The 16201-nt window shown below is 41.8% G+C and overlaps 1 protein-coding gene across 1 annotated transcript; it reads left to right on the top strand.

The window, feature by feature from the left end:
* The first annotated feature begins 11018 nt into the window (after positions 1–11018).
* Positions 11019–15429, top strand: LOC109897601 (homeobox protein unc-4 homolog). The gene is made up of 3 exons (XM_020492118.2): positions 11019–11835; positions 12345–12520; positions 14068–15429. Exons 1-3 carry the CDS (start codon positions 11580–11582, stop codon positions 15088–15090), a joined length of 1455 nt encoding a protein of 484 aa, XP_020347707.1. The 5' UTR covers positions 11019–11579; the 3' UTR covers positions 15091–15429.
* Positions 15430–16201: the final 772 nt, after the last annotated feature.

Genomic DNA, 16201 nt, shown 5'->3' with positions numbered 1-16201 from the left:
CCACATGAACACACAGCATAGCAGGATCAACCCCATCACCAAGAGGTCAACTAGCTAGAAATAGTAGTTCTATAGTAGAGTCAACCCACAAAATGGACTATTCTCATTATGCAACAGTACAGTGTTATGATCAGAGGCTGGGAGAAGGGATCACAGAGGCACTCGTCTAGATTCTTCCCCTGTACTGTAGCACCTGGCTCATAAGCTGCTAATTCTGCTGCCAGATGGCATCGCTTGCTGAACACCTGGTTCATCATAGGGATTCCTCTTCCTTTGCTCACACTATATCTGCTCGAATTAGAAGATTATTGTAATCATTTCAAACCCCCATCCCTTTATTGCCATAGCAATATTTTGGATGCCACATTTGACATGGCTTCCGGACAGTTTGTCCTCATGGTGCCAGTCACCTCTGAGTCTCCTTGGTCATACTTTGTTCTGGACAATCTCAGGATGCCACTATTTCTCAGGTGAGAGCTATAGCACAACTAGCCCTGCAACAGTATCCTAAAGCCTATTCAATGTAAAAAAAAATATATATATATATATATATATATATAAATATATAAATAACCTCTGTAGTTTCTCTCTACACTCCTGGAAAACAGGAGTCAAATGTTTTTTTTTTCTAGAATGAGAGACCACAATAAAACAGGTTCTGAACCAGTTACTAAAACTGTTACTAAACCATTATTATTAAACCAGTATCTTTGTACTCATTTGAGTTTCTCTTTCAAAAAAGTTTCATAATTACATTGGTAAAAAATATGATCTTAATCAGATGGATGATCCTAACTTCAAATGCATATAATCCGTTGATTCTAAATCCAATTCTTGCAAGTCTCCTCCATTTGATATCTAATCCAGTTTTTAAAAGTTTCAATGAAGCGAGATACAAGTCATTTGAATTAACCTTCATAACGACTCAAATAGCCCCTTGTGCTTTTCAGGGACAGAATGCCTTTTTTATTCAATAGGTGTGCGTTTCCAGGAGAACTGAATAACGATTTGGTTGATTTATTTATCCTGCTATAAAAACGCCGGAGCATCCAGACAAGTACAAGATTGGTGGTTTTGCTAAATTGGATGGTAATTGCCATCATGACAAATTAGGGGGCAGAAACCCGCCTTATTTTTTTTCTATTATAAGATAGTATTATTCTTGGTTAATAATCCTTTTATGCAAGATTCAATTCCGATAGGCTGCCTACATGAGGATTGTCCCTAATAATCCATACATCTGAGAGGCCTATTGGCTGGCCATATCTGTATTGTTTTCGGTCAAAAACACAATTAAGCATGAACACTGTCTTTAATGTCAAATATTGATCACAATTCGGTTTCATTATTACAACTATATAGAACTTTCCAAGCATATAGAACATTCTTGGACTTTTTCTCCAACCAATGATAGCAATTAAAATCGACATTTTAAATGCATAAATACGTTGGGAGCCATTATCATGTCAATATATTATCAAGTATATATGAGCCTGATTTAGTATAGACATGGTCTGTTTAACATTGTGAGATTATTCACAGATTTCATGGTGTGTTAGTAGATATATTATAGAATGGATCCCATGCCCACGAGGCTGACTGGGAAGCAGGCGTGAGGGTACGAACGGTTTATGAATACAAGGCATCACATTTCTGTCTTTTGTTTAACCAGACTTCATCTCAATGAGTTAATGGACCAGATGAGAAGGCTGCTCGCGACCTGCAAAGGCGAACAGAGTGCACGTGAAGAAGAGGTGTCAATAAACGTGTGAACGAGAATGTGGTAAAACACACACCAACTGAAAAGGAGACGAAGATGAACAGATGGAGAAGAATGGGGAGTTAACGCAATGACAGGGTCAGTGGAGCAGAGAGCAGGCCTCTGAAATACAATTCAATGGGGAGAGGGTTACTGAAATTAAGGATGGGCATATGAAATAACGATTGGCTTAATTTGAATAAGAAAACAGTCAAACAAACATGACAATTGAAAAAACAAATTCCCAGTTAATTGATTATTTTAGTTCATAGATGCAGTTAAATATTTAAGTACGCAATGAGCTACATTGAATAGTTACAATTTGCTATGTCAGTTTGTGTGCTTTTAATCACTTTGGAAAGGACAAATTGGCCTAACAATGTTATATAGTAGCTTTGCGGTCGAAGCCTTTGCTGAAGACTTAGAATAGCCACGAGTTGGCGCCACAACTCTTTTAGACTTTAGGCGCCATATTGAAAACAAATAACGTTTCATGGTTTGTCCGTGGGGTCAAGGTGTAGGCCCACGCCCATGTGCAGAGCAGGTGCAGTTGCTCTGGGATCCTGGGCATGCCTCTCCAACGCTTCGCCACTTTCCATTGATCTAACCTCCGAGTAGCCTATATGGTAAGTAATGACATTGCATTGGCCTCTGATGAATGGATAATGGCCAGTGTAAAGACACACTGAAGAGTGAGAAATAGAATTGTCACCATGCACGTTTTGGCCTATTGCTGCAACATTATACTGGTCTTCATCCACGGCAATTAATTCATATGCCTAACATTGCCTGCATGCCTAAACCTCTAATCAGAATCAAGAAACGTAATCTTTCATCAATCATTTGGTCTTGATTGTCAAACAATATGCATATTTCATGTGAAAATTATTGAAATGCGGACTTATTAAATGACATGCTACTTTTTAATAGGCTAGTCTTTATAGCAGGAAACCGAGAGATATCCCATTTATTTAAAGGGAGAACTGCACACACAATTCATTAAGCAGGGGGCTTGTAAATTAGCGCTAAGTTAACCTGATTTCTCTTAATTAAAACATCTTTTCTCGTTTACGATGTGGATATAAGTAGATCTCCTGGGTTTCGAATATTCTACAACAGCAGATGGCCGGGGTGAGGAAAATAGTTAACGCTCTCTCTCTCTCTCTACCCGATCTGTACAATGTGAGTTACCGACATAGCAGGGGATTCATATCCAGCCGTCTCTTGTATCGAAGATATATTAACCATTTCAATGCTGACTATTAGCAGTCTCCCTGAGAGGTTCAATTAGACAAATATCAATATCTAATTATGTCATTCCTCTGCCATAAACATGCACGGTATTGTCCACCAAATGTTTGTCTCTGTTTCACGTTTCACTTATAAACCAGCCTATGACACCCTTCCCTTTAGATAAGGATACAAAAAAAAGACCCTATTGGTAGGCCCAAGTTTGTATGGGAGCAATGGCTGCGTTTAGACAGACAGCCCAGTTCGGATATTTGATTTATCTAATTGAGCTTTTGATCAATCAGATCAGCTCTGAAATAGATCTGATGTGAAAAGATCTCATGTGATTGGTCAAAAGACCAATTAGTGGAAAAAAGATCAGAACTGCCTGTGTAAATGCAGCCAATGATACGGCAATGTTTGATTGTATCAAGCAAAGCAATCAAAAATCGTATTAATGTAAAACTAACTTATTGTGTCTCCCAATGTATCTATGTCTCTCACTCCATAATTTCAAGTAGACTACATACATTGCAACCTCCCTCCTACATATAAGGCTATGTATACACACACTGTTCATACATACACACACACACACACACACACACACACACACACACACACACACACACACACACACACACACACACACACACACACACACATACATACATACATACACATACATACATACATACATACATACATACATATCAGCACTTACCAGACATTTAAAAAGGTACCTATTCAAATTTCCTCACATCGGAAGCACTTTCGGATTTAAATGGGGTTAGTTGAAGATTTGGAGAGACATTTTTTTCCTGTAGTGTTAAATTACTAGATTGAAGTTGAATAATAAGCAATGAGTCAAACTGCACACCCTTCATCTGCGGAGCTGTAATTAACAGGGAAAATGCAGGCGGTGAAAAAAAATGCAAATTATTCTGCACAAAGGCTTCTCACAAATTGGCGTCACCATTTCTCAAATTATATCATTACTATATTTTGAAAATGTTAATCTGTTGAGCGGATTTCCCGGGGGAGTTGAGTAAATTAGTTCTATTTCCGAACTGCTTTTCTGCAAAGGCACGGGAGCGACAAGCACCTCTGATTTGCTGATTACAATTAGACTCCCCAGTTTGGGCTCCTTCAAGCATTGATAATTTTCGGCATATTAAGCACGTTTTAGCAAAGGTGATAAGTCAGTTTTAATTGAAATGAAATTATTATTCTAATGGAAGTTTGGTTATTATTATTACGAGGCAGTACTCATTTTAGATTCATTTTAATATATAAATGCGGTGAGTAAAAAGATTTTGAAGGGCATTAGGGTGTCAGAATTGAATGAGGTAATTTGAAGGGAATTACTTTCTCTTCTATCAGAAATGAAGTGAATTAAAAGTCCAAATCAATCGCTTTCACTTCTCCATTCTACTTTGACAGCAGCACAATTACATATAATTAGATGGAGGAAACTTTTAATTGTGGGGATTAAGAGAGAGAGAGAGAATTTTCAGGATCAGAGAAAATTTAGAAGCAGAGTTTCTTGCTTAAAAACGAATCAAAGGATTTGGTAGCTTAACATGGCAACCAATGCTTTCTACTGTTTAATTGGAATTGCATCTAGTTCATCGTATCAAATTATCCACCAACAATTCATTTAGATTTAATTCTATAATTATCATCAAATCGAATAATGTGCAACTTCATTTAGATAGTTAAAAATGTACTTGCGTGAAGTTAATTGAGTAATTAAACTCCTCAACTGCTGCCTATTAATTTGCTAGCCTAATTAAACATGAATTTGATTTTCTGTAATGTTGGTAAAGTAGGCATCAGTGTTAGATGGCTGGTTTGATTAGTTTGTTTGTTTTCGGGGTGGTACATTTGAATACCTGATGTTAATAGGGTCAATCATGTCTACTTGCCCACACATGCTCATTTTCTGTCAGGGGGAAAGTTTGGAATTGAAGGACTGATTTTGTATTTTCAGGTGCCGGGAACTCCCTGTCCACATCATTACCATTGCCCTGTCACCTGCAGTTACCAAGAGTGAACACAGGAAAACAAACCCCAGTGGAAGATCAGTGAACACAGTAATGTTTTGTCCTCCACACTTCTATAGCCTAAAGATAGTGTGATGCAAAAACAGTACACTTTACTTGCACACTCTGTCATATGGGCTAGGCTATAAACAGTCAGTTGGCTAGGCTATAATACCAAACAGTCAGTTGGCTATGCTCAAAGCTAGAAAACTGGCTTTAATGGATCGTTTCAGACAGTGTCAAATCTGTTTTCATAATAACCTGTCCTGTCATGATATGTTATGACAGTGTTATAGCCCTTATTATGATGCTTTCACATATTCTAGCCCTATAAACAAAGGCCTACATAGACCCAGACAGACAGACAGACAGACAGACAGACAGACAGACAGACAGACAGACAGACAGACACAGACAGACAGACAGACAGACAGACAGACAGACAGACAGACAGACAGACAGACAGACAGACAGACAGACAGACAGACAGACAGACAGACAGACAGATGCCTACACACACAGACACACAAGTTTGATATGCACTGTGTGCGGTCACAGGACATGCTTCATTCTTCACATTTCTAAACATCTGTGATCGAAGGAGTGATTTGATGTCATCTGGTTCAACGCTCACAACATAGTATGAAGAGATTGTGAATATGATGTGACATATACAAGGCTGTGAAGATGATGTGACATGTAGCCTACAACAAGTAGCATACAGTAGGTCTATAAACCCAGCAAAAAAAGAAACGTCCTCTCACTGTCAACTGCATTTATTTTCAGCAAACTTAACATGTGTAAATATTTGTATGAACATAACAAGATTCAACAACTGAGACATAAACTGAACAAGTTCCACAGACATGTGACTAACATCGATGGAATAATGAGTCCCTGAACAAAGGGGAGAGTCAAAAGTAACAGTCCGTATCTGGTGTTCACCAACTGCATTAGTAACTGCAGTGCATCATCTTCTCATGGACTGCACCAGATTTGCCAGTTCTTGCTGTGAGATGTTACCCCACTCTTCCTCCAAGCCACCTGCACGTTCCCGGATATTTCTGGGAGGAATGGCCCTAGCTCTCACACTCCGATCAAACAGGTCCCAGACTTGCTCAATGGGATTGAGATCCGGGCTCTTCGGTGGCCATGGCAGAACATTGACATTCCTGTCTTGCAGAAAATCACGCACAGAACGAGCAGTATGGCTGGTGGCATTGTCATGCTGGAGGGTCATGTCAGGATGAGCCTGCAGGAAAGGTACAACATGAGGGAGGAGGATGTCTTCCCTGTAATGCACAGCATTGAGATTTCCTGCAATGACAACAAGCTCAGTCCGATGATGCTGTGACACACCGCTCCAGACTATGACTGACCCTCCACCTCCAAATCGATCCCGCTCGATCCCGAGTCCTGGACTCGGTGTAATGCTCATTCCTTCGACGAAAAACGTGAATCCGACCATCACCCCTGGTGAGACAAAACCGCGACTCGTCAGTGAAGAGCACTTTTTGCCAACCCTGTCTGGTCCAGCGACGGTGGGTTTGTGCCCATAGGCAACGTTGTTGCCGGTGATGTCTAGTGAGGACCTGCCTTACAACAGGCCTACAAGCCCTCAGTCCAGCCTCTCTCAGCCTATTGCGTACAATCTGAGCACTGATGGAGGGATTGTGCGTTCCTGGTGTAACTCGGGCAGTTGTTGTCGCCATCCTGTACCTGTCCTGCAGGTGTGATGTTCGGATGTACCGATCCTGTGCAGGTGTTGTTACATGTGGTCTGCCACTGCGAGGACGATCAGCTGTCCATCCTATCTCCCTGTCGTAGGAATCTCACAGTACGGACATTGCAATTTATTGCCCTGGCCACATCTGCAGTCCTCATGCCTCCTTGCAGCATGCCTAAGGCACATTCATGCAGATGAGCAGGGACCCTGGGCATCTTTCTTTTGGTGTTTTTCAGAGTCAGTAGAATGGCCTCTTTAGTGTCCTATGTTTTCATAACTGTGACCTTCATTTCCTCCCGTCTGTAAACTGTTAGTGTCTTAACGACCGTTCCACAGGTGCATGTTCATGAATTGTTTATGGTTCATTGAACATGCATGGGAAACAGTGTTTAAACCCTTTACATTGAAGATCTGTGAAGTTATTTGGATATTTACTAATTATCTTTGAAAGACAGTGTCACGTTCTGACCTTAGTTCCTTTGTTATGTCTTTGTTTTAGGTTGGTCAGGTTGTGAGATGGGGTTGGTAGTCTATGTTCTTTTTTCTATGTGTTTGGCCTGGTATGGTTCTCAATCAGAGGCAGGTGTCGTTCGTTGTCTCTGATTGAGAATCATACTTAGGTAGCCTGTTTTAGTGGTTTTCTGCACCTTTACAGGACTGTTTCGTTTTTTTCGTTTATTCACGTTGTTGTTTCATATTTCAGTGTTCCATTATTAAAATCATGAATACGTACCACGCTGCGCTTTGGTCCACACCTTCTTCCACCTACGAAACCCGTTACAGAAACACCCACCAACCAAGGACCAAGCCGTGTGGTATCGACCAGGAGCAGAGGGTTCTGGACTCCTGGACATGGGAGGAGATTTTGGACGGAAAGGGACCCTGGGCACAGGCTGGGGAATATCGCCACCCCAAGGCAGAGCTGGAGGCAGCGAAAGCTGTCAGTACTGGTCAGTACTGTGTCGCCAGTACGCGCTCATTGCCCGGTGGGCTATAGGCCAGCCCCCTGCAAGTGCCATGCGAGAGTGGGAATCCAGCAAGGGCGTGTTATGCCGGCCCAGCGTGTTTGGTCTCCAGCACGGCTCCTCGTGCTGTGTCTCCAAGGCGCTGGGAGGGAGGGTGCAGTGCATCCCATACGTGCGCTCCACCCGTGCCGGGCGAATGTGGGTATTGAGCCTAAGGGAGAGGTGCGAGTGGTATGCACCAGATCTCCAGTGCTCACCCACAGCCCGGTTCAACCTGTGCCTGCACTCTGGATGGTCCGGGCTAAAATGGTGATCCAGCCGGGAGGAGTGGTGCCAAGGCTGCGCACCAGGGCTCCAGTGCTCCCCCACAGCCCGGTCCATCCGGTGCCTCCTCCAAGCATCAGGCCTCCTGTAGGTCTCTCCGTCTCCTCCCTCCAGGTCCGCCCGTCTGTACTGAGCTGCCAGACCCGCCCGTCTGTCCTGAGCTGCCGGAGCCGCCCGTCAATCAGGAGCTGCCGGAGCCGCCCGTCACTCAGGAGCTGCCGGAGCCGCCCGTCAGTCAGGAGCTGCCGGAGCCGCCCGTCAGTCAGGAGCTGCCGGAGCCGCCCGTCAGTCAGGAGTTGCCGGAGCCGCCCCTCAGTCAGGAGCTGACGGAATCGCCCTTCACTCCGTCGGCGGCGAGTGTCGCCACTCCCAAGGCGCCACTTGAGTGGGCCAAGACTATGGTGGAGTGGGGTCCACGTCACGCGCCAGAGCCGCCACCGCGGACAGACGCCCACCCAGACCCTCCCCTATAGGTTCAGGTTTTGCGGCCGGAGTCCGCACCTTTTGAGGGGGGGGGGGGGTACTGTCACGTTCTGACCTTAGTTCCTTTGTTATGTCTTTGTTTTAGGTTGGTCAGGGCGTGAGTTGGGGTGGGTAGTCTATGTTCTATTTTCTATGTGTTTGGCCTAGTATGGTTCTCAATCAGAGGCAGGTGTCGTTCGTTGTCTCTGATTCAATCATACTTAGGTAGCCTGTTTTCCCCATTTTGGTTGTGGGTGTTTAATTTTCTGTTTAGTGGTTTTCTGCACCATACAGGACTGTTTAGTTTTTTTCGTTTATTCACGTTGTTGTTTCGTATTTCAGTGTTCCATTATTAAAATCATGAACATGTACCACGCTGCGCTTTGGTCCACCTACAAAACCCGTTACAGACAGGGACCTGAAAAATGGACGTTTGTTTTTTTTGCTGAGTTTAGATGGTAGGCTAAATAGGCCTATTTGTTTTCTCATCTGCTGCTTTGATGGTCTCCAGTAATTATGATTTGAGATCTTCAAATGTGTGATTTAAGCCAGTTTCTTTCAATGAATCTGAAATAAAAGACAGGCCTTTCATGCCAATGGTTGACCTGCAGGTCAGGGATGGATGTGTAGGGAGCTACCTTTTCCATCCGCATGTGGGTTTGTTTATCCAAGAAAGTCACTATTTAAGATCAGGTGGTAAAGGCAACAATAAGGTAGACAAATATCACATGAACCAATGTATGTCTACTTGCCATATTGGCTAAGCTACCAGCTCTATAAAACACTATTAGAAAAAAAGGGTTCTTCGGCAGGCCTCGTAGGAGAACCCTTTTTGGTTCCATGTACCCTTTCGGTTCCAGGTAAAACCCTTTTGGGTTCCATGTAGAACCCTCTGTGGAAAGGGGTTCTACCTGGAACCAAAAAGGGTTCTTCAAAGGGCTCTCATAAAGAGAAAGCCTATGGTAACAGCCGAGGAACCATTTTAGGTTCCATATAGCACTTTCTTCCCTAAGAGTCTATTGTTCTGCAGTTTAGGGTGCTGACTCTGAGGCACGTTTCTATTATTTTACTGAACCTTTATGTCCTATCGACCAAGGCCAGTTAAATTGTTGATGAAACTCTTGAATTCAAATGAAAAGACAGGCCTGTAGCGGCACTGAATGCAAGCCTTGTTCGTCTTATTATCGGGTTAATTAAAGCTAGGATCTGACAATGTCACCCGGTTGTAGAAAAACGGATTTAAATGCAATGTCTCCCGGGACTGCGTGTCAAGGGCTGCTTTTCACTGAGCCCGTGCGCCTGGATGGGGTTACGATCAGAATTGACAAGAAGCAATTATTGAATTTTAGATGTTCAAAAAATAAATGAATGGTTGGAATTATTCATAAAACATCTGTAAAACATGATAAACTTAGTTAAAAGGCATCTGAGGCAACTCTAACCACATCTTTGTAGGGGAGAGGGATAAAACGGCCAGATCCTGAGACATTTCTAAGGAGTTCATTAAAATGTACACATTGAAATGCAGAGGGGTGCTATTTGGGCTTGAGGTCAAGTGACGAACGGATTATATACTTCCTCATAATAATATTAATTAAACAATTTGCATGCTAATAAGGTAACAATTATCACGGCTTCTGTTGAGAGATTCGGGTTATTACAACACGCCAATCCGGGTGCCAAGGGTCAGGGAGTGAGTGGGGAGCGAAATTTCACTCAGATTAACATTATGACAGCACCAGACATGGGATAAATAAAGTCGAATTAATTTTCTCTGTAGCCTAAAGAGCAGAGAGACATAACTACTAGACAGGATTGATTCGCTTTATTCACAACACATTTCTGTACATAAGCGAGTGTGGAAACATGAACTAGTACTATGAAGGTCTCCGGACAAATAGCATAATGTAACAAAAATGAATGGTTCGGCGCTTCCCCGCAGTAGACTATGGTCATACATTTTTGTTAACCTTTTACACAATCATAAATGTCCTCAGTTTTCACCGGAGATGAGTCTATTTTGAACTGCGAGAATAAATCATCTCTAGGCATATAAAGGTAAATATAATACAATTATTGAATATATATATGTATATATATATATAGAGAGAGAGAGATAGATATCAGATGACACACTGGTGCTGCACATCTAGCTACAATGTTTTATTTGTTTGCATTTACCTGCCTACATGAGTTCAAAACTAGCCTTCCAAAAAATATATATAACTATAACTACAAAACCGTATACACAAGAAGCTACTTTGTAAACCTGGGAAAAATTCTCACACATTTCTAAATGATGTCTCATTAATTACAGTATAAGTGCTGGGGAATAAGGGTTCACATTTCTTCCTAACATCGTTCCTCTTATTAGCAGAAGATTAATTAGTGTGTGATGTAATTAATAACTTAACATCTGCCTTTTTTCAATCAGCCTATCGACAGCAGGCTGAGGAGTCGATCGCCCCCTTTCATCAACATCCCGTTATATTGCACGCGAATTGGTTATAGTCTCGAATAAAATTTGACCGCGTTGGATGATAAATGTCTTTGTGTAAAATTAGGGTATTTGTAACTCGGCATCGATTACTAGAGAGAGTAAACATTTAAAACGCCACAACATGTTGACCAAAAACTGTGACTAGCCTCCGTCATTTTCGATGTGGAAGCGAGCGTTCGAAATTAGTCCATCTCTTTCACCTTTTACTGGGATACAATCTGATCACTCTCTCTTGGTGGTCCCCCGTGTAGTTGTGATGTAGTTCTTATCAAAGCCCTCCTGTCTTGTTGTGACAGCTCTGATATTGTTTATTGAGGTGGATGTCAGGTTTAATTAGCAATCGATATGGAAAGCGTTTGCAGACCGCGCCTCTGACGTCATACTCGATTACCGTTTCTCATTGGTCTCAAATTCCCAAAGCCTAGGCTAATTATTGGAAGGTTCATGTTGATAAAGTACAGCTCATCCTTCCCTCCGCATCATGTCCCCTCCTCGCTGGCCACACTCACTGCATGCTTTTTAAATTCACACCACCAGCCTCCAGACGTCGTTTCCTTTTGCCTGGGAGATGATGGACAGCAGGATACTGGATCCACCTCATGCCCAGTTCGGAGGCTCTCTCGGCGGGATGGTGGGCTTTCCGTACCATCTAAGCCACCATCATGTTTACGAATTAGCCGGTCATCAACTTCAATCTGCGGCCGCAGTTCCTTTTTCAATAGACGGATTACTTAATGGTTCCTGCACAGCTTCAGTGGTTAATTCAAACCCCCTCTTGTCTGGCTGTGGTATGAATGGAGATAACCAGCAGTACAAGTTGACAGGTAAGCAAAACGAAATACAATACTTATCAAAAGGTTGGCTCTAGATCAAAGGACTAAACAAAGAACTGAAAGTGTCTGTATATCCTGTATATCCTCTCCATAAAGCGTTAAAGAGGGAATCCAAATCCTAACATACAAAGACGCTTCTTCTGCTTTCAAATTTAGGCTTTATGCAATTCATTTCAGTGGAGAGCAGCATAGGAGCTCAACTCCAAACATGAAACCCCCTTGTGTTGTGACAGGGTGGGAAACATCACTATTTCTCTATTGTTAGTAGAATGTTTTACTGTGTTATTGTTATTATTAATAGGATGAATATTGTGTGATTAATAGTCTATTATTACTGATATTTTCTTACCATCGAAAACGGACATAATAGTCCAATTTATTAGACTATATTTAATTCATTTATTTATAAAGGACCACAGAAAGAACGTTAACTTGCAAAAATTCATGCCGACTACTTTTTCGTCTCTCACACACTCTCTTGTTTTGTATTCTCATGCTAGATTCGTGTGACCCAGACAAGGATAGCCCTGGTTGTAAGAGACGACGAACTCGTACAAATTTCACTGGTTGGCAACTGGAAGAATTAGAAAAGGCTTTTAATGAGAGTCACTATCCCGACGTGTTCATGAGGGAAGCACTGGCTCTGAGATTGGACTTGATAGAATCGAGGGTACAGGTAAATATCAACCATATCGACTTTTTGGAATTCACTGTTGTTGGTTTGTTATGATGTGTAGCCTAATGTTTCTTAAACACTGATAGGCTGTTTGAACAAAGGAAAGTAGGCCTATTTATTCCCCATGTCTCTTACACAAATATGTTACAATAGTCTCTTTTAGATATATAGCTGTCCTGTAATTCCTGTCTCTTTGTTGTTTTGTACTGTGACCAACAACTCCACAGGGAGCTCGTGTAATATAGGCACATAAAGGCCTATTATAGTATGTACAGTACGATGCCTGTATATATATATATATACATACAGTACGATGCCTCAATATATATACACAATATATATACACATACAGTACGATGCTTCAAAACTGCAAATGAAAGCAAATCATTTTCACTATTTAAAAAAGGAAAACATTATCAAACGTGAATATTTATTTAGATAACACAATATACGATATATTTATAGAGATACAGTCTTCGAAATCAAGGGTGATACGAGCAGCAAACCGAGTATAAAGAGGACCTCTGGTTCAAGGAGAAATACTTTAAATATGGCTAAACCATGGAATGGTCAGTTCATTTGCTGTACTTGATATCAATATAAATTGTGTAGATTCAGCCGGCAAGGCTATATTACTTGCACTCAAACATACTCAAAATGAATACATCGACGTATGCACATTCAGTATTTTCACTTATATTTTCCTATATAAACCGATAGAACACCCAAGTATACACATACATTTCTGAACATGAATATTGATACATTTTCAAGCCGTACATTTTTATAAAGGACACACCTTTTCCCACATCTATCCTCATCAGTCAAATGTCCATGCACGTGGACTTATTATTGTGATCATTTGCACTTCTGATGCCAAAAGCTCATCTGTATATTGTGTTATGCACAGAGAAAATGCCCAAAAATGGCAAAAGTGACATGCCAAATATAGGACTAAACCAGCGTTTATTTTTTGTCTTAGCAATACACAGCTGAAATAATCAACTAATCATCAAGCTTTGATCATTTGAATCAGCTGTGTGGTGTTAGGGAAAAAAACAAAACGTTGACCCCCTGGGGTCCCGAGGACCGAGTTTGGGAAATGCTGGTCTAGTCCTATATTTGGCATGTCACTTTAGCAATTTTTAGGCAGTTAGTGTTGGGGGAAATTTGAGTATTTGTAACCATATTAAACCATTTATTATTATGCATTTTATTGGGACAAATATATGTTTTCATGGAGCATTTTCCAGATCAGACAGACAGCATTTAACTTTTAATTGAATAACGAAGAAGGCACAAGCACACGGAATAATTGTAGGCCTAGTCGAATTGGAAAATAAATATGCTTGTTTTTGTCATCGCATCTGATAATAAACAATTGTAGGCCTACAAGCAAGAGGCATTGCTCTTTGGTTTTGTGTAATTTGGAACCATCTACAAAACATTATTCCAATGGTTCACACGAGTATTATCCTGAATTATTACTATAGAAAGTGGACTTCTTTTTGAACGTGGGTAACATGATTTGTTTCTCTAATATGCAGGTATGGTTCCAAAATCGTAGAGCTAAGTGGAGGAAAAAAGAAAACACAAAGAAGGGTCCAGGGCGACCAGCTCACAACTCCCACCCAACAACATGCAGTGGAGAGCCCATGGACGCGGAGGAGATCGCCAGGCGAGAACTGGAGAGGATGGAGAAGAAGAAGAGGAAGCAGGAGCGAAGACTGTTGAGGTCCCAGAATAAACTTTTGTCAGGGGACCTATTTCACACCCCAGGATCTGACAGTGACAGCGGAGTGTCACAAGTGACAGACAGTGAACAAAATCCACATTGTGACTCTGTAGGCCGAAACCAAACCCAATCCAGCTGTGACCAAACACCACAAACCCTCCAGAACCAAAGACACTTGAACCAAGATGCTGGTGGATCCGAGCTGGACTCGTCCGACAGCAGTCAACAGTCAAGCATGTGCGCCAACAGCAGAGCCTCCACCCTTCAGAAGCTGAACCCATTCAGCGTAGAAAGCCTTCTATCCGACTCCAGACCAAGGCGCAAACCGAACATAGATGGATTTTCTGCCTTACCTTCTTCGCGGCCTTTGATAGGGAAAGGACATTTCTTACTCTATCCTATCACCCAGCCGCTTGGATTCCTTGTTCATCAGACTGCTTTGAAGACAACACCACCAGACTCAGATACTGACAACTCCACACAAAGAACCCCAGTGAATGACAGCAGCTTATCTGCCAATACTGGACATAAAAACCACAAGGAGTCCAACAATCTCAACGACGCAACAGCAATCAAAGTGCAGGTCAACTTTACCGCGAAAAAGACTAGTTCCCCACAGAACAGCCCAGGCCATGTTACCTTTTCCAGTAGCAACTGTAGTCAGCCTTCAGCCAGTTGTAGTGCAACATATTTCCAAGATGATGATGATTCAAAGTATCTGCCATTAGACAAAAAAGAGCAGTCTGTAAAAGACTACCCAGAGAGTTCCGAGTCTGTGACAACCAACTGTCCACCAGAGACAAAGACAGAGACTCAAGATGTCGGTATGGAATAATAGACCTATAGGTGAGAAAAAATATTGATAGCGTCAACAACACCTTTTATTTGCCCAAAGCTCAATCACGTCTTAGAATATAAACTTTCATTTCAAAGATGACATATATAGCCTATTTTCTGATGATGATGGGTTATAACTGTGTGTGTGTTTGCTGCGTGCGTGCGTGCGTGTATATGTGCACGTGTGTGTGTGGTGGTGGTGGTAGTAGTACTAGCCCCCTTGTGTACCAAACTGTAAAAATACATAAAAACCACAAAAATCCTCAAAGGCTGTAAAAAGTATTATAAAATTTATATATGTAAGGTTTTCATAAATAAATCGATTGTATACAATACATCCAAACCGTGTGAGACCTTAAATAGCCCGTATAGTGGGTATAGGTAGCGCTTTCTGCTCAAATCTGACGTTGTATTTTGTGTATTGCTTTAACAAATTTATTCATCTATAAGCCTCACTGAAATGAGGTTACGAGCCGGAGGCGAAAGGACCCGCTCGACTCCTGCAGAGGTTTGATATGAAAGTCATTATTTTCCCGGTGGCTACTGCAGGGATTCAGTTTATTTTAGCCCAAAGGGTTATTATACATTACCGATTTCTAGTGATATGAAATCACATAAACTTCCAAGAATAATAGAATTAGCATGAAAGGCTGGGGTGTCAAATTGAAATACGAAAATAATAGCCCCGGCAGCTGGGAGTGTGTTTGTGCATATTGGATAGGAGATGGGAATTCGTGGGGCGGAATTTTCATGAGCTTTTCACTTTGTCAGGGCCCTTGTAGCCGGCTATATTAAGATAGATGTTCGATGATATCCCTCATTGTTCTGTCGCTTACATTGATGTTTCTGTGTTATCAGCCTATTGATCATGCGTCGGCTGTAATAGGACGGGCGAAGCAAACGTGCCTATTTACAATAGCAGAACACATTTGTTCTAATAGGGTTGGCGGTCCCCAGGGATGCTGTGCAGGCTCGGGGACATCTGCGCCATGGCAATATTAGCAATGTTGACCAGATCTAAAGTCTAGGTAAGAAAGGAAAGACCATTCACATCTCAAACAGCTTGTTTTACAAGATAGGGCCTATAGGTATAACGCACGAGAAAATGC

Source organism: Oncorhynchus kisutch, linkage group LG10, assembly GCF_002021735.2.
Source record: "Oncorhynchus kisutch isolate 150728-3 linkage group LG10, Okis_V2, whole genome shotgun sequence".
In the NCBI taxonomy this organism is placed as follows: domain Eukaryota; kingdom Metazoa; phylum Chordata; class Actinopteri; order Salmoniformes; family Salmonidae; genus Oncorhynchus; species Oncorhynchus kisutch.
Note: the sequence above shows the minus strand (reverse complement) of the source record. Positions and strands in the feature narration are given on the sequence as shown.